The 18,971-nt window shown below is 39.5% G+C and overlaps 3 protein-coding genes and 1 long non-coding RNA gene across 6 annotated transcripts; 2 read left to right on the top strand and 2 right to left on the bottom strand.

The window, feature by feature from the left end:
- Positions 1–4,133: 4,133 nt before the first annotated feature.
- tmem276a (transmembrane protein 276a) lies at positions 4,134–6,664 on the bottom strand. The gene is made up of 4 exons (XM_059335582.1): positions 5,963–6,664; positions 5,467–5,580; positions 5,222–5,359; positions 4,134–5,056 (listed from the first exon to the last, which is right to left on the bottom strand). Exons 1-4 carry the CDS (start codon positions 6,351–6,353, stop codon positions 4,809–4,811), a joined length of 891 nt encoding a protein of 296 aa, XP_059191565.1. The 5' UTR covers positions 6,354–6,664; the 3' UTR covers positions 4,134–4,808.
- Positions 6,665–7,251: 587 nt separating this feature from the next.
- spi1a (Spi-1 proto-oncogene a) lies at positions 7,252–10,869 on the top strand. Of its 2 annotated transcripts, XM_059335583.1 has the most exons (6): positions 7,252–7,452; positions 7,852–7,984; positions 8,439–8,532; positions 8,614–8,798; positions 10,128–10,293; positions 10,388–10,869. In XM_059335583.1, exons 2-6 carry the CDS (start codon positions 7,958–7,960, stop codon positions 10,696–10,698), a joined length of 783 nt encoding a protein of 260 aa, XP_059191566.1. In that variant the 5' UTR covers positions 7,252–7,452; positions 7,852–7,957; the 3' UTR covers positions 10,699–10,869. The 2 variants fall into 2 exon arrangements, with proteins under 2 accessions (XP_059191566.1, XP_059191568.1); XM_059335585.1 differs by lacking the exon at positions 7,252–7,452 and having other exon boundaries at positions 7,820–7,984.
- On the bottom strand, positions 10,205–11,795 carry LOC131973562 (uncharacterized). Its single transcript, XR_009394572.1, has 3 exons — positions 11,586–11,795; positions 10,420–10,606; positions 10,205–10,276 (listed from the first exon to the last, which is right to left on the bottom strand). It is a non-coding gene; the product is annotated as an uncharacterized LOC131973562 (long non-coding RNA).
- A 96-nt stretch (positions 11,796–11,891) lies between these two features.
- Positions 11,892–17,699, top strand: LOC131973539 (protein regulator of cytokinesis 1-like). 2 transcript variants are annotated; one of them, XM_059335561.1, is made up of 14 exons: positions 11,892–12,043; positions 12,492–12,624; positions 12,712–12,834; positions 12,923–13,156; positions 13,236–13,406; positions 13,513–13,662; positions 13,784–13,931; positions 14,032–14,168; positions 14,782–14,877; positions 15,244–15,390; positions 15,483–15,593; positions 15,683–15,790; positions 16,180–16,350; positions 17,156–17,699. In XM_059335561.1, exons 1-14 carry the CDS (start codon positions 12,033–12,035, stop codon positions 17,225–17,227), a joined length of 1,812 nt encoding a protein of 603 aa, XP_059191544.1. In that variant the 5' UTR covers positions 11,892–12,032; the 3' UTR covers positions 17,228–17,699. The 2 variants fall into 2 exon arrangements, with proteins under 2 accessions (XP_059191544.1, XP_059191542.1); XM_059335559.1 differs by lacking the exon at positions 11,892–12,043 and adding an exon at positions 12,084–12,236.
- Positions 17,700–18,971: the final 1,272 nt, after the last annotated feature.

The following is an 18,971-nucleotide window of genomic DNA, read 5'->3' as shown; positions in this document are numbered from 1 at the left end:
TATCTCAATTTTCCCTCATATTTTAAGCAAATAAACCCCAACTTAATCAAGAATTTTGAAGTCAAAAGTTTTTCATACAGTATATTTTACTAATTTGACCTGCTCTCTGCCATACAATGGTCTATTTCTTAAACTCTCTCCATCCTTTGAAGCTTGAGGTTTACACAAACAGTGAAAAGCCTTTTGAAATCTGAACTTTTGATTTTCGGCACTTGTGTCTTTGCGTCACTATGTTTGCTGCCGGCGCTACAAGTGGCAGACTCGACTGTCCCGTCAAGTGGCCCTGGTTAATTGGCGTCTGAAGTCTGTCATTGCCTCCCACTTCCATCTGGAAGTCATCTACTTGAGTATGAAATATGTTTGTCCAAAGGCGACCACTGTCGTCATTATCTACTCTTTTGTCTGTCATGATCTATAAACTTGTGTTTTATGTGCAATGTCTTTGTGTTGAAACTCTGAGTGGTTTTCAGTGACGTCATTTGGACTAAAAATAGATTTATACATGAAATACAGCTTGTTTAAATTTCAAAAGAAATATCCCCTTTTGCTCTCTGCTGTGTTGAAATGCAACGTTTTATTTCAGACAAACTGTTTACGGGAGGAAAGTTGTTTTGAATTCCTGGAAGGCATTAACTCTGCCCTACAGGGTCACACACCAACTTACTGCCGGGCTGTTTTAATTTGCCTTTAATTTAATATTTTGAATGCCTTTGGTGGAAATCTGTGTAACTACCGTTTAAAACGCTCTTGTTCCAGCCAAAGTCTGCAACAACCACAAAGTAACTGCCATAAGCGTGCCCACTTTTTACAGAGATCATGTCTGTGCAGATGTGAGGGAGCCAGATGGGCTGCCATGGGCGCAACTGGGTGTGATTTCCTCTGTCTGGTTTTCCTCACAGTCCAGCTTCCCCTGAGGGACCCCTTTTTAAAAACAGCTCTCTGTAGCTCAGCGCAGTGCGGGCCAGCCCCCGTCAGAAAACCCCAGAGTTGCAGGAGCTCTGTGTGCAGAGAAACCCTATATGTCTGTCTAGCTCCTACGTTCCAGGGGCACTGCTCAGGGCTCTTGAGATTTGATTAAAAGATTTGGTTAAATGTTTCCACTGTGTAAGTAAAAAGGTAGAGCAGCTCACGAACCTCTCTCAAACAACCCGTCCATCAACTTAATTTGTCTTTTTTGGCTCTAATTATTAATTCCATCTATAGGAAAGTGTGTAGATTGGTTTCAGTCCCCTGGTGTTAGGAGGAGGAAGGCTTGAACATCGAGAACACTGCTGGAAGAAAGTATTCTTCTCACTGACAGATTTTAAGGACAAACAAAGAAAGGTCAGGAATGCAGAGTGGAGTTGACCTGAGAACACACTGATCCCTCTCTGTGCAGAGCACAAAGCCCCCAGACCACAAGCCTCTGAAGTGTTATTATTAGAAAGATGAGAGCCGTTTGAATGCTACAGCTGCTACTAGTCCAACCATTATTATCAAGGCAATGAATACCACTTTGTTTTACTACAGCTAATAGTATTACCATCCTTCAGATATCTGTCTCTAAATGTGTAGGAGTCCTTGTTTGATAAACTCATTTTAACTGAAGATCCACTTACTGGCTTTTTGGTCTGATGAAGACCATGAAATGTTGAGAGGCTATAGAAAAGGTGGACCTTGAGTTACGATTAGTTAGAGAGACCCCCAGTCGTTTTCTAAACAATTAAAACAATAACAAAAGGAAGAGTTAAAGTAGCGTGGGATTGTGGGAGTTATTGACTTTACCGCCATTGCAGTAAGCTTCTCCCAGTTAGGATTCCTTCCATTTTATCGGCCACAAAGGTCTTCTCCTCCCCAAAACAAACGAACTGGGTTAAAAATCAGTTTTTCTCTGATGATTGGCTGTTGTTTAGCTTGTTACTCAGATAACTTAAGAGCCAGACATCTCATGACTAAAATCCTTCATCCGGTTAAAAACGATCAAGATCTAAAATGAATGTGTGGCTTAAAACTGGATAAAAAGTGAATTTATGAAAGCTTCTAGAAGACACACACACACACACACACACACACACACACACACACACACTGATGTAAACGGCTATAACACCATTTACAGGCGACCAAATGCACTGTAACCTTGTTTAAAATGACAAATTTCTCTGGTTTTCAAAATTGTTGGAGAACATAGAACAGGTTTTATTGTTTTTAGACATTTCAGTGCAGAAAAGTAACATTATTTCTTTTTTTAAACTGCTTTATACAGTCCAATATTTACTCAGACAGAGTGGTAGAGAAGAACTGATTTTGTACTTAAGTATTGGCATCAAAATATACTCAAGGTAAAAGGTACTCATGCAGTAGAATGACCCATTTCAGAATAATAAATTATAATTGGACTACACTCATGGATGCATTAATGTGTACATCAAGTAAATGTTCCAAAGAAATCCACAAACTACAGTGCTGTAGAAAACCTAACTGGCTGAAGGACTTACTGTTGATGGAGAGTGCAGCTTCAACCCTTAAAGACTATGATAATGGCCGAGGTGCCCCATGGACTCTCACTGAAGAATCCATGAATAATAAAATAATAACCTGACTCAGAAGTATGTGAGCATATGTATTAATGTCCGACATGATGGTGAGTAAGACCTGAGCAGATGTAAGGTCTTACATATTTGGCGGTGATGTAGAAACGGTAAAGTAAGTAAAGTTTATCAGATAAATGTGGTGAAAGGGGGAATATTTGCATCCAGAAGAAGTATAGAAGTATAAAGTAGCAGAAAATGGATATATTCAGAGTAAGGTGTCTCAACACTCTGCTCAGACATTTTCTCAGACACTTTACTCATGTTCACTTTTGAAAAACTAGCCATTTTAAATTTTGTTTCTACATTTAAGGATGAATATGTAGTTTTTACTTTTCAAATACTTTTATCTGACAGCTCTAGTTCGTGTGGTCACTTTGCAGATTGAAGTTTTACATGCAAATCATTAAATGAGCTCATGTAATTAAATTCACAATGCATAGGAATATGTGGATAAATTAGAACACCTATATTAAATTAAGTATTAATGCTGTGGGAACACATAGGGACATGTATAGGATTTTCTCCTCATTAAACACAGTGCAGGTGTCAGAGAGAGATTAGTGCAATGTAACACTGCATAAGGAAGTATAAGTTACAGTGAGTTTAGAAGAGATACTGCAAAAACGTACTTATATTTATGTATAAAATGAGAAAATTCTAATTTTCTTGGAGTATACCAGGGTGATTTTGATACTTTCTGCCCCCTCTGCAGTTTCATTCATGAGCATAAAACCAGAGGATTTACTGCTGCACTGTGCTAACACAAGAATATAATGGTTTAATTTCAAAACTTATCATCTTTCAGCTTGTCACAAGGCGTAGATACATTTATTAGTTTTCTTTTTCTGCGTTTATGATATACAGCACATCATTTATTCAATCATGAACCTATAATTACTTACAAAAACAGTCTCCAGTGGCCAATAGGTTTTTAACCGACAGCAGGGATTTCTTTCAAGGCTGCAGCTGCACAAAATAACTCTGAGAAGATAATAAATATAATTTGAGCAATACAATACTAAAGAGGCGATGCAGAGAAACCTCAGCAAACGACCGAAGCCAGGAAGTGAATTAGTTGTCACAAAGATTTAATTCTCATAAAAAGATGTGGGAAAGTAATTACTGCTCACAGAGGCTGGCAGGCATGCCGTCAATAGAAAATAAACTTTTAATGGTAATCAATCAAAATACAATTTGGTGAAGCTGTCAGAATAAAGTGTGTGTGATCAGAGGGTTTTTTTAAATAAAAATTATCTGAATTACATTATTAATGTTTGTTAAATGAGCTTTTACTTCACTGCAATGCACAGCAGAGCATTACTTCACTTTTGCTATTTAATAGTTTGCTTTATTTTCCCTCTGTTTTGGTCCCTGACATTTGCACATTTAAGGGTTCAGAAGTGCCTGGATAAAACAGACTCCTTGTAACACCAACAGCAACATAAACAGCTGCTGTTTAACAATGATGCTGCAGATGTTTTGACTCCATTAGTATGTCTGAATGTTGACATACCAGCGCACTCATGTCATCATACGAGAGAAAAGACGACCACAAAGAAGTTTACATGGCGTCTGTGCAGCGTCTTACACAGACAGAAGAGATTTTCTTTTGCAAGGCTGTTTTATTTCTCAAAAATATTTTGATGGGGGTAAGACCTCAAGAACAACAAAACATTTCCCCTAAACACAGTTTGGTCTTAATGCTCATATTTTTCCTTGAATAAACACAAATGCATCTGCATACATACGAGTCAAAAAGTACATGTACATATTTTGTTTTGAATGGGTACATAATGTTACACAGTTGCCCTTTGAAATGTGACGTACACATCCATAGTTCGATCTTCAATACAGATTTCAAAGTTGTGCTATTGATCTTCTGCCAGTGTTTTCTTTTTCTCTTTTTTTTTCTTCTTCTCAGACTAGCAGATTTTACAGGAAGAAAATTTGTATAACTATTCTCCTCTTGAAGAGCAAGCAATTAACACTGAACAGTTCATTCATAAAGAGGGACGGGGGGAAAAAGCACCAGAGGAACTGAAACCGTCTTCAGTCAAATGTCACCTCTTTTTTTTTCATTTTTCATGTGAGCGAGAGCCAGTGTCCTGTGCTTTCTCTGTGCCAAGCTGTGTGAAGGCTCTCTCTGCTCTGAGTCCCTGGGTATAACTGTCTGTGGAGCAGGGCTCGTCACTGTTTCAGGATGAGACAGGTGTCTGTTAGATGTGCGGCGGCCTGTCACACACAGCCGTTCTCCTGCCTTGGCTTGTGCACCACAGGGGTGTGTGGAGGGTAGAGGGAAGGAGCGAGTGTACACAGGAAGCCAGCCAGCAACGTCAGCCCAAGTCCACCCCAAGCGCAAAACATGGACCAGCCATAACCATGACTGATGTCCTCTGGTATTCCAAACATGTAGCGAGGATAGCGGGACAGTTCAAAGTTGATTCCAGCCACACATGTGCAGAGGGAGATAATGCAGCATGTCCCTACCAGAGAGGGGGAAAAAAAGTCAGACACGACAGCAACCCATTTTCATCTCCTGTGATGCATCATTTCACCCCCCTCTATCTCCCTCCTCTCTCATTAACAAAGACCCTACTGCCCCTCTGTGGTGATGCAGGGTAGTGCTCTTTATGTATATCACATCTTACCTCCCATGAGGAAAAGAAGTCCAGCCACATACTGCATCAGATCATGCTCCTTGCAGCAGCCCAGCACGCCTATGAACCAGCCGAACAGGATGATGGATACAGCCATGCCTATGAAGCTGGCAGTCATCCTCTGCAGGTCTGCAAACAGGAGCGACAGTGTTGGCTGGGGGCGCTGCCAAGTTTCTCTACATTTATTCATCAGATTATGAAAAAAAAAAAAAAAAATAAATAAAGGGGGAACTCACGGAGCGCGTGCCACTCATCCTGCCTTATTGTCTTCGTCAGATTGATTGGCAGATTTCTGGGCAACGCTGATGATGAGTAGTAGTATTTTATTGGTGTGCAGCGCGGAACCAATCCTGTGGATGTAAACAACACAAAGAGGATGTCACATAAGCACCGAGATCAGATGAAGAGGATATCACAAGGCTCTCTGCTGCCACCCCCTCCCAAAAAAAAAGCACCCAACCCCCTTCCACCACCACCCACCCATCCACCCACACCATTGTAGAGTAGCTTATTGTACGCATCTCGAGGCTTCTGTTACTACAGCTTGCCCTTTTGTGCTGGAAAACACACAGCACGTCGATGGTAACTGTACTCCGCGTTAAAGCCAACTGCGTAGGCCTGAGGGTCTGTGCGCAGCATCAGCACCTTGGATAGCGCATTCGTTCACAAAGTATAACTGACAGCGCCTCAAACACATGTCCAAAACACATTATAGCACCAAATATGACAAACCTTTGAAGATCAAATCCTCTGTCTCCAAGTCAAACCCCTCTCGGTGGCACTTTTTCCACAGTCCGGTCATGGTGGAGTTGAATTGCCGACTGCAGAGGGACTCCATGGCCGGGGCAGGAGGCAAGAAGTGCCGCTTAGCCCGCAGCAGCGTTTCGCCGCTCCGCCTCTCCACATTTCTCTCCTTTGGCAACATGCGAAGCGGAAGGTTGTTGTTGGAGATGTAAATGTAGCCGGGGTCGTTTCTTTTGTTTGAATAATTCTTGCAGCGTTCCCGGTGCCTCCTGGCGTCAGTCTCGTACCAGTTGTCAGTGCTGATCGCCACTGCTATCAGCCCCAAAGCGCAAAAAGCCAAAAAGAGACCTGCCACGGTTAAAGTCCTCATCGCAGCCATGTTCCATGCGTATCTCGCCTCGGTACCGTGATAATTCCACGGGACAGCAGGACTCCGCTCCTGGCTGCTGCTGCTTGCTTGCTGCTGCTGCTACTGTCAGTATTTGAGGTGGGGAGGAAATTCAGCAATACGTGGAAATGTGAAATTCAGATAAATCCCTAAAGCCCTCATTTCTTAGATTTGTCAACCACCGCCGACATAAGCCAAATTCCGAGGCGGGGGATAAATAAATTTGGGCCTCGATGAGCTATTTTGGTTGTCTCCTCTCTGCCACTGAACTCAGTCTAGCCTAGATACTGGTCAGTCCAACATTTCTTTCCAGTAGATGGAGACAGAGCAAATATTTGACAGCACAACAAGCCCCAGGCCTGCACTTACAGTAGATCATGATCTGAAAGGATGGCCAAAGTTTGACACAGTCACAGTAGAGGAAGTACCCTCCCTCAAGTTTTTATATTTTGTGTCCCCTTGGCTGCTCTTGTCTAAAGTGTTCAGTTATGAAACACCAAAAGACAGACAATATAAACTCCCCAGTGGGCCTCATCGTCCCTGTCTGCTGTACAGGAAACAGTTTCATCACATCCAACAGATTGCCTCTGGTAATTTTCCACCCCAACTGAGCCAAAAATATCAAACAATACAGTGGAATACCGCTTTGTTCATTCTGTGATTTCGAGATGAGTCATAAAAATTCATACATTTTTAAAAAATGGCAGAAAGTGCTTGTTTAGCCAGAGAAAAACAGCACCACATTCTATTCAAGTAAAGTATAGTTTTAGCTAATTACCAATCAGTCTAAAATCTAGCAGGAAAATTACAACACAAACATATTACAGAGGCTCCGGACATTTCAGTCCTGTTTTCACTGGTTTCATTCTCATGGTCAGTACTTCCTCAATGGAAACCATAATGCCAAACTAAAAGAGGAACATCACGATTCCAAACATCATTTTTGGTTTCGGCTCATGTGTGCAGTAACTCTTAAAGAAATTCCTATATGAGGACATTTTACTGGGGATCTGCTGTGACTGATAGTAACCTTGCAAATTATATTTCCCTGCAAAACAAATATAAGCAAGCCTGATTGGAGTTAAATAAGGTAACTATGATTTCATTAAGGTATTAAGGTCACATCTCTGCAGCACTTCAATAATGATGAGGAAGTTAAAGCACGCAAGGGCATGCCATTGAATATGTGTGATAACAAATAATGTCTATTTGAACAGTGTGACTGTTTGCATACATGTCTCATATCTCAAACATATTTTTTTTGTATAGCTTAGGGAATATAACTTTTACCATCTCTCTGGACCATAACAAAAATATCTGGAATAATAACAGAATCTGTGTGCAATTGCACCCTAGCTATGATGAGTATGATTAGCTTATGCTGCTGTACATGACACTCGGCCATCAGGAAGTAACTGATCATATGAATTTGGCAATTGGATGATATGAATGCAGACTGTATAGGGTCCGGCTTGTTTCTCACTTTCAGTTCCCATCTGTCTGGTGAAGTCAGCAGCGTTGCATGTTTCAGTGAAGCAACAAGAAAAACTTAACATCCATCACGAGCTTCAAGATTCTCATGCTGTCTTGTTTACATGATGGAAGGATATGTCATATCATCTGTAAGTGCTGCTGCTTTATAGTTAATATGGTTTGTGACATTTCGAGGATATTTTTTCTGTTTGTTCTACTGTTAATTCTGTTTTTAGAGCTGTTTCTAAAGAAAGCATTATAGTAACTGAGTAATCCTTGTGCCCAAGGTGGGACTTTCATTTATTAATCGATACTTGCTTTGGAGAGTTTTTAGTTTTTTTTTGCTGTGAACATTTGGGAGAGTAACCCTTAATATAGAGTAAGCTAACCCTCGTGTATGAACTTGTGTATTTCCTCTTGTGAGCTGGTCTGTTCTGTTACTTTATTCCAGTAATTTTTCATGTTTATTTTCAATTAAAAGTCATAAAAATAAAAGTATTTTACTGTGAAAACTAATGGTCTTACTTGACTTAATTCTGGCATGGAAAAGAGACTCAAACTTCTACTTTATTTGTGACAAAATCTAAATTTTCCCATCCAAAGGGATCAGAGGAAATCCTTCCAAATGAACCAGAGAATTATCGACCACCTGCAGAGCTGTACCCCTATCTCACTAATGTAGGGGAGATTTATGAAGGTGAGAAGACTTTGATTTATCTTTTTAAAAAGAGCAGAAATCACTTCACGATTGAGTGCCTCACCTTCTGTCACGTTTCAGACCACAGATGGGCCTTCCACTCAGAGCGCGTCCAGCCGACGGACTTTGAGAATTCTTCAGTGAATCACCTCATTGAGCTTCAGTCGGTGTCTCCTCAGCAGCTGGTACAACCATACCGCTTCAGCACCGAGTCTCTGCCCCTTCACCTGGACCCACCGCTCGGACCGCTCTCTGTGTCACCACAAGTAAGCACATGTGTAGAAATGAATGATGGCTCTAGTGTGAGGAGACATGAAATATTGATATAAAAAGAAGGAAAAAGCTCCCTAAACGTAACACAAGCCCAGTTTTCAATCTGATCTTATTATTAGCATGCAGCGGTAATGTTCTGCACTGAGGAAAAAGCTTTATGTCAGGTATTACTACACTATGTGACTCACATAATTCATATTACTCACTTTATTTCCCTGGAAAGAAGATATATTTACCCACTGCAGTCTGTATACAGATTAGAACAGGAGCTAAAGTACAAATAACCTTTAGAGATTTGTTAATTTTTGTTAAATGAAGTACTAATCTAGCTATTGTAATAGAATATTAACAATCATTGCCACTATTAATTTAGTCTATGAAATGTCAGAAAACTTCCCACAATGCCCATCACTTTTTTCCACAGCCCACATTTACTCATTCAACTGCTGGTTTTATCAAAACAACAGTCTAAAACCAATAGGTGTTTAGTCTAAGTAAGAAAATCAGCAAACATTCACAATAAAGAAGCTTGAACCAGGAAATTTGGGGGTTTCTTGCCTAAAAATAACAATAACAATTACTTAACAACATTGTTCCTGTGAATAAACAGAAATGTGTGGATACATGCTCCAGACTTGACTATAAGCTCTAACAGAAATGTTTCTTTGGATTTATTATATTATTGCCAGGATAATAACATCACAAAAGAGATAGAGAATAAAGGAAAATGGGATTTAGATCATTTGAAATCTTTAAAGAAGCCCTTTCTTCTCTACAAATAGAGTACATGATGTGGACAGTCGGGGATATTTTCACTAAAGTGTCATCTGCATCACGTGGTCTTGCAGAGCTTGGATTCTATTTTGGCAGAGTTACTTCCTCTTTTAGTACAATGACAGGGTTTTAACGGAAATGTCAGATGGTGGATAATTGCAAAACAAAAGAAAATTGCAGCTCTTTCACTCAACTGTGTAAACTTAAAAACCATGGCATGATAAATAGGAAGGCAATCCAGTGGATTATAAAGCCTAGTAAGAGTATTAAAAAGCCTTTAATAAAGTAGCACTTAAAAGTAATTAAAGCCTTAAAGATCTAGAGTAGTTGAAACATGCTGGCTTTTTAAAAATTGTTTATCCACTGTTATAAAGGCTTGATCATTTTATTTATAAAATGGAGTGCCTGGATTGTCTCCCTGTTTATCCTGCTTTCCTTCCCAGTTTCCAAGCACACCCGGCACATTTTTTGTTCTACAGTCTAACATACAGAGCAACAAGTCGTCTCTTTTTCCTTGAACCATGACATGCTTTAAATTTCTCCTAAAGATCCCATATTACACCCAAACCCTGTGCTATCAGTACCAACCCTCTGCCTCACCTGGACATTATTACTCAGAAGAAGAGCAAAGAGGGATCAGTCCCCCACTCGAGGTATCAGAAGGAGAGGATGAACTTGAAGACCACAACCGATTGTCCTTCAGGAGAGACACTAGTGAGTATTACCAATGCAAAGGATCTACTGAAATCAAGTTCTAATGTATTGAAAGTCATATATACATATAAATATTACATATTTTTCAATCCAGGCAACAAGAAGAAAATACGCTTGTACCAGTACCTCCTGGACTTGCTTCGAAACGGTGACATGAGTGAAAGTATCTGGTGGGTGGACCAGGACAAGGGCATCTTTCAGTTCTCCACAAAACACAAAGAAGTCCTGGCTGGTCACTGGGGTGCTCAGAAGGGCAACCGCAAAAAAATGACCTACCAAAAAATGGCCCGAGCTCTGAGGAACTATGGGAAATCTGGAGAGATTAAAAAAGTAAAGAAGAAGCTAACCTACCAGTTCAGTGAGGAGGTGCTGGGGAACCGCTTTTCACGTCAGTATCCTCATTGATAACAACAGAGGCTGCCTGTCATTACGCTGAAATCTCTAAATAATCATGATTTGCCTGTTTGCAATTTCACTTATATTTTCTACCAAGTTCTCTTACCTATTTATTTGTGATACCAGTGTATATCCTCTATGGCATTTGCTTTTATATAAACTTCTTCTTTTCAGACTCAATGTAAATGTGTGTGTTTCGGTTTGTGTACAAGGATTAATCAATGATTAAACATCAGTGACAGCTAAAAAAAAATAGAATAGAAATGTTTAAACAAAAATCTTTTTGACTTTAATGTGTGTAAATAAATATTTTTTTGTCAAATAACTCAAATGTTCTTCAAATCATGGATCAAAACAGCCTTATTCAAATTTCAAATTATAAATTAAAATATTGGGGGGGTTTTAGGCCTTGTTAAAACTGGAGAGCAACAGCCAAATTAGTAAACAATCAACATTACGGCTGTGCAATCTGCTGATAGGATACATATTCTGATACAGGGGTTATGATTAAATATATTGTGATACAGTAAGCAAAGGTCAAAGACGAAAAAGGGTTTTCAAGTGTCCAAGAATTACAAGTGCAACACAATTTATTATTTGTCTATTTTTTTTTTTACTGTATATTGGAATGTATAATATGAAAATGTTTTATTTTTTGGCTAAAATAATGGCTATAAGCAAGCAGATTGTACTGGAGTGGAGTGAGTAAATATATACGAGGGGAAATATATCATAGAGCACACCTGATGCAAGACAGATATGAACAACAGACAGACAGACAGACAGACAGACAGATAGATAGATAGATAGATAGATAGATAGATAGATAGATAGATAGATAGATAGATAGATAGATAGATAGATAGATAGATAGATAGATAGATACTGATACTGACCTAACGCTGTCTTATTTTGAAGCGCAGTTTCCGGTCTTACATGTAATCACAACAGCTCGCAAAATCAAGGACGAACAAATCGTTTCGTAAAAGACACTTGTGATTGCTTGCTTAACTTCAAGTAACATACCATTACTACAACATATCAGCAGACAATATTAATAAAATATTATTATGCCTTTAGGATTTTCAAACTAAACTTTCCAAACGGATGAGCAGCTTTGAAAGTTTACAAGACCCGCCCCCCCGGTGACAGTTTCCGGTGACGTCGCTCAAACCAGCCAATCAGAGCCCAGACGTTGTTTCGGTGCAAATTTCAAACCCGTTGAGTCGACCAACGAACGGGCAGCCACACCAATGATAATACGGTTGTAATATTAAAGCATCGCGGCGGCGTTAAAGAAGACTATATTTTTTAAATACATTTTAGGAGTTTGCTGTGGCAATATGAGAGTGAGGTTAGTAACGTGATGTTAATTAATTAGGCTTTTAATTGTTTACGTTAACAATGGTATATGCAGTTAGCAAACTGATTTCCTGATTAGCCTGTTGGTTTTAGATAAAGCTAGCTAGCCTTACGACTTCACACATCTTGTGTCACGTCAGGACGGCGTAGCCGCCTGTATATGCTGCAATGAGTGATTCAGATTGGTAATTAAGTTTTCTGTCATGTTCGAACTGGTGTTATTTAACGTTACAACTGATGCTACAATACAGCGTCGAGAAACTAGCAAACGTTAGCTTCCTCAGTGGGTGAAAGGATTGTTGCATCTAACGCTAACGTGAGCACTCTGCTACTAAAAGAGTGCTTTGACTTTAATTTACTCGCTAGCGCTAACGTTAATTCTGACTGGCAACAGGTGTTCAAACTCCACTGACCCTCTCGCACTATTGAATCCTTTCCAGTGAAGTCCACGCAGCAGAATCGGTTGCCTACCTCAACAGGACACTCATCAGGCTGCAGGATATTTGGGATGAAATCGGGATTCCAGAGGAACAGCGCCTACAGAGAACCAAGGATGTTCATAAGCACATAAAAGTAAGTCCTACATCAGAAAGGATTAATGTCTGGTTGGTGGTGACCTTTCAAAAGTGACAAATTGACACTTTTTCTTTTTTATTGCAGGGTCTCCTGGACCTGATGATTGCAGAAGAAGAGGGGCTCAAGAAAAGATTACTGAAAGACATACAGTCATCTCTTAAGGAACTTAATGATTTGTGTGCTGAACTTCAGTTGCCCCCCTTTGAGGTACAGTCTCATTTAGGAATATGTGGTTGTTTACTTACATGTTGCCTGTATTTGTGCATTTGAACTAACTTTCTGGCTATCCGTGAAGGAAGAAGATGGCTGCACCATGTTGCAGATGGAAAAGAATAGCCGCACACGTCTGGAGGTCATGAAGGCGCAAAAGAAGCAAAGAATGGAAGAGCTCAAGGGCCTTGTTGACAAAGACCGCGAGCTGTGTGATATTATGTGCACTACCCCATTTTACATTGACCAGGACTCAATCCCATCACTGAAGCAACTGGAGACATATCGTGCCTACCTGAATGACCTGACCCAACAGAAGGTTTTACAAGCGTTCTGCTTTTCTCAATTTCTTACCCAATCCCTTTATATTAGGGTTCCAACCTGTCTTGTCTTTTCAGGAAAGTCGTCATGATGAATTTGTCAGTGTTAAAAAGGAGATCGCCATAGTCATGGATGAGCTGGAGCGCCACCCAGAGACAAGTTTTGAAATGGATGTGATGTGTGAGGATGAGGAGGCATTTTGTTTGTCAAATGACAACATTGCTGCCCTTAAACTACTCCTTAGTCAGGTGATTTTGTAATATTTGCATCTAGATGTTCGATAATCCGACACAGATCTTAAGCCTTCAATGTCATGTATTTTATTATAATGGATGTTTTTATGCCTCCCTCCAGTTACAAGAACGCAAGGCTGAGAATGAACGTTGTTGTTCTGCTCATCGCTCTAAAATCCAGGAGCTGTGGGAAAGACTTCAGATTCCCCAAGAGGAGAGGGAATCCTTCTCTGAGCATATGGTCAAGTCTAAGAAGAGGAACATTGAGGCAGTAAGACATCTACCTTATGAAGTCTTTTAGATTAATACATGATTTCAGGCAATGCATTTGTGTGCTGTTTCAACAAACACCTACATAACAAGTTTTGTTAATCTGCATTCTGTCTTTCTAGCTCCAGGCTGAGGTCCAGCGTCTGGAGGTGCTGAAAATGCAGAGCATGAAGAGTGTCATTGAAGCCATCAGAGCTGAGATTGCCCTTTTCTGGCAGCGATGCTTCTACAGTCAAGAACAGCAGCAAGCTTTTGTTCCATATCATTATGGTGAATATCTATATTTTAATGGCAAAGCCCTAACACTGAATATATGCTGTTGATCATCACAAAGAGAGCCTGGGCCTTATTGCATGTTTAATTTCCTCAGATGATTTCACTGAAGAGCTTCTTAACCTGCACGAGGCAGAGGTCAAGACCCTGAAGAAGTGTTATGAGGAACACAGAGAACTCTTTGAGGGAGTCACAAAATGGCAGGAGAACTGGACCTTGTACTTGGAACTTGATGTAAGTTCTGTCCTCATGAATTCAGTGGGGAAGCATTTAAAACAAACTTATCCTGCTGAGGGAGGGGGGTACAATTATTTATACGCGGTGAGAGTCTCCCTTGAAATTTCATATCTCAATGCAGGAAAGTCAATTTGGAATCTAATTGCCCTCCCCACAAGCCTTAGAATTACCAAAGGTCAGAGTCTTATAATGGAAGATCACTTGAGTTAAGACATGCAAATACGAGCATATTGTCAATAAGGAAGAATAAATATCTTCCTTGTTGACAATATGCTCGTATTTGTATGTCTTAACTCCTACAGTAAGAATTGTCGATGAGCCACTGTTGAATCTTTTACATTTTAAAAACAAATCTCCATTTACACCCTTAATGCTAGAATGAGTTTTTAAATTAATTTGTTTATTGTAGTTAGGGATCATTTCAGATATTATTTTAAAGTAGTCACAGAGAAAAAAAAAAAAAAAAAAAAAAAATTGGGGGTTGAATCAGTACTTTTATATAGCAAGGGAGAATAGCATATTATCCCTTGTAATTGAATCATAAGGTGCCTAGAGATTCCTATCCATAATCTTTGTTATGGTAATGTACATGTACCCTTCTCCATCTCAGAAAAAGGCCAATGACCCATCCAGATTCAACAACAGAGGTGGGAACCTTCTAAAAGAAGAGAAGCAAAGAGCTGACCTGCAGAAAAGTTTGCCTAAGGTGAGGAAATCTTTAAAAGAGGTGTTTATTGACATGTGATGTCTGTTCAGCAAATACAGAAAATGACTGCTATTTAAGCACCTCTCTGCTTGTAAAAGAAGGCGTTGTCAAATTAGACTAATTAGTAATTAAACAAATGAGCTCAAGTGAACCATAAGGAGAGTGTAAACAGCTGTGACATGTGCATTACCAAGTTTGTCCATCAGATGGGGGTATTTAAACTGTAATCATCTCAGTTCATGTGCAAAAAAGTGAAGGGCATGTTCAAACTTGGATTGTTATGTAAAGTAGACTGACAGTCCACCGTCAATAGTGAATGTGATGACATGTCACCAGGGTAAAATTTGTGTGTCCTGTTTGTTTCAGCTGGAGAAGAGTCTTAAAGCCCAAATTGATGTTTGGGAGCAGGAGCAAGGCAGGGAATTCCTGGTCAACGGACAGAAATTTCTTGAGTATGTGCAGCAGCAGTGGGACCACCACCATGCTGAAAAGGAAAAAGAGAAACTGGACAGAGTGGGTTATTTTTTTATTTAAAGATTACACAAATACATGCATTCCCCCGCCCCAAAACAATTGTCAAAACATTCTTCTTTTGTTCTAATTAGCAATTGAAGAAATCTAAGCAGATACAGGAAGACATGTTATATGGAACATCAATGAGAACACCATCCAAAAGGCGGATAGGAGGGACTCCCACGCCTGGAAAAGTGAGAAAGGTAAAATGGTGGTTACAGTTTTATCAGACTTATTGTACATCATTAACTGATTGCAGCTGACCAACTTTTCCCCCCCTCTGTCCACTTAGCTCAATGGCACCTCGACCCTCTCCACTCCTAACAGCTTCCTTAGTTCAGGCCTCGGTGGAACCATGTGCCAGTCCTCCATCCAGAAACTACCTCCGTCTGCCAGCAAGGTATACTTACTGTCATGTTTTTGACTGATCTCCCTGACCACGTTAACAGCGTTTTTGACAGCCTGTCAGACCTTGATGGTTAGATTGGATAGCTCCGTATTTGACTCTTGTTCATTCTTTATAGTAATGGTAACTCCATTACTATGACTACTACTACTACTACTACTACTACTAGGAATATTATCTCCATTTCTGTTTAACTTGCATGTGGATGGTTTTTCGGGGCAAATCAATCCTTTAATTTCTGTGTATACAGAGTATACTGAGAATTGGTGATGCCATAGAGTTTTTATTGTAAGGTGCAACTGTGTTTTCCCTTTTTTATAGTCTGAAATAAAATGATATGGTTGAAAAATGGCAAAAGCACATTCCAGTTGTTCTTGTTGTAGGGTCAAGGCCTGCGAACCCCTGGACATGGAAAGACTCCCCGTGCACTAGACCGAAACAAGGAAAACATCTCCCATCTTAGAAACACTCCAGGTGGCACACTAAGGTCTCAGGATACTCAAGATCACACCTTCACCTTTAACTCTGTCGCTGGCTCCTATTCGGAATTTGCGGTAAATGTGGTTTTACATCTGTTTAGATTGTCCCTAACAACAAACCCTAAAGACAAACCTAACAAGGAGAGAAAATTTACATTTTTGAATAGCTTGAAGTACTGCTAAGAGCAATTATCTATTTTAAAGTTTGTAGGATTATACAATATAGTTAAAAGTTATGACTTACTATGTTACTTTGGCACATTTAGTATCACTGTTGAGCTAAAAAAAAAAAAAAAGAGAGAAGAAATTTGGTTATCACCTGTTTAACAGAGACTTAGAAATTGCATTTTATTAATTGAAGGAAATCTCCCTTTTTTTATTCCTTGTTGCTATAGACAAATATTTTGTATTTTCCAGACAAAATTCTCTAAATTTTTAAAAACAAGATGATACCTAAGCCATCTGTAAAATGGTAAAGTATTACTAGCATGATTTCAAAACGTCTTTTGGTATTTAGTCGGCTGAAAGGTAACAATCACACAGTGGTAGAAAACGTATATATAGACAAGAAATGCACATGCCAGATTATTTTTGTTCAAGCGGTAAATCATGAACGAAATTGTGTTCAGGTTATAATACTCCACTATAAATCCTTATAAATTGACTCAGTCGCGTGTTTTCTTGGAGAACAGTTTAACTTCTACTTAACCACCCACATTACCTTGAAATCCGGATGTTATGACTAAGTTTTTCATTTTATATTGCCATGTGAATACACATTCATTGACATTTTGACATCTTAAATTTGAACTACTGTAAGTCAAATGTTTGAAAATGCAGGTCAAGTATACTGGCACAAATGTGTGACTTTTCTCCACAGAGGGACCTCTCGAAGGCTTCTAAATCAAATGTGAAGGCAGGAGTGCTGAACTCCACTGTCAGCCATCAGTGATGAGTCCAAGGAGCAGCTCCAGCGCCGGAGGTTGTCCAGCTCAGCTGAAGTCTGGTGTAGTTTTCTAGTGGACAAGAGGGAACTTTCATGTAAACTTCTTACAAAAAAAATGTAAATATTTAAATCTGTGTGAACATTTCAAGTCTCATCTATCCTATCTTTGTAAAACTTCTTTTCAGGGTTATTTGTGGAGCAGTTTTCTCTGCTGTTTGCATTTTTGTGGCCAGTTATTTGTACCAAGGCTGCTGTGGCTCTTTTGTTTGACATTTTTCTTTTGGGCTACAGCCTTTTATATAACCATAACCACATCTAGAGCACTACTTTGTTTTGTTTTTTTAGTACTGTAGCAGCTAGCCAACATACCATGGTTTTATTCCTTCAGCTGGGATGACAGCTCAATTTTCTTTTTAGAAACTTAATATTCTGAATGCTTTTTTAAAATCAAGCTGTAAATAAACATTTTTAAAAATCATTCACACTGACTGAGTGTACCTGTTGTGATTGGTGTGAGTGATTACAGATGGCACAGAACAGAAAGTAGCTGTAGCTGTTGAGAGATTGATAACAGCTTATCTGAAGTTTGTGAATGAGTAAAAAAAAAAAAAAAGTTTGCAGCTGTAGAAATGTTTTATAATGTGACAGAGTTTTGCATACACAAATATACAATTTGCACATGTGTAAAAGGTTTTTGTAGCTGTAAAATAGTTTGGAGTATTTCAAATTGAGTTTTCACGGTCTTAGGCTTAGATATGATTAATAGTATAGTTTGTCCAAAAAGTATCAAAAAAAACAAAGTATGTCCAAAAATTGGAAAAGACACCATAGTCGTAAGAAGTAAAAAGATGATCAGTGTTTTTTGTTCAAAAATGCCAAGAAACGCCATCGAATGCAAACGTTCATAATGGTAATAGTGTCGTTTGCCCAAAAAACACCCTATTGTAGTATGTCCAAATATACAAAAAGATATAACAGTATAGTATGTGGGGAAAAGGCCCTCTTTTTTGTTGTTCAAAAATACTGAGAAACACCACAGAATAGTATGCTGATAATTGATATAGTTTTGGGATCATGTCGTAGATCATAAATTAAGTTGATTTCACTACCCTTTTTACTTACACCGCAAAAACATAAGCTGCCCGCTGCAGCAGTGACTGACTACTAACTAGCCATGATGTATATTTTGTAATGTCTGACTGCAGGAAATTCTAAATTAAAAAGACAGTTTGCAGAATAAAACCATTAAATTATAGCCATTTGGATTAAATGTTTAGGAACCTTCCACCAGAAACAACAATGGAGCTAAAGGCGAGTGAGGCACTGCCCCCCGGAGCAGACACCAACTACACAATGTGGAAATGCTTAAACAGACTAAGATCTGGTGTTGGACGTGCAAAAGCCACTCTCGCCAAATGGGGACATCTGAATGATGGTGACGCCGTGTGTGACTGTGGCACTGAACCACAGACCATGCAGCACCTCCTGATATGCCCCCTGCTGGAACAGCCCTGCACAGCATTGGATTTAGCAGTTTAATGAGAAGGGACAGAAATGTAGCCTTGTAACTGACTATCTTGTGGACACGATAAGAAGAAGAAGCAGACCTGATGTCTGAACTGGTGCCTGCTTAACCCTTTATCGGGCGAGGAACCATGGTAACTTCAGCGGACATCCAAAATGGCTACCCGGTGCCTCCATGTGAGGTCGTGTAAACACATGGATTTATTCCAGCCAATCAGCGAAGATG

This window comes from Centropristis striata, chromosome 6 (genome assembly GCF_030273125.1).
Source record: "Centropristis striata isolate RG_2023a ecotype Rhode Island chromosome 6, C.striata_1.0, whole genome shotgun sequence".
Classification (NCBI taxonomy): Eukaryota; Metazoa; Chordata; class Actinopteri; order Perciformes; family Serranidae; genus Centropristis; species Centropristis striata.
This window is presented reverse-complemented; position numbering and strand designations above follow the sequence as displayed.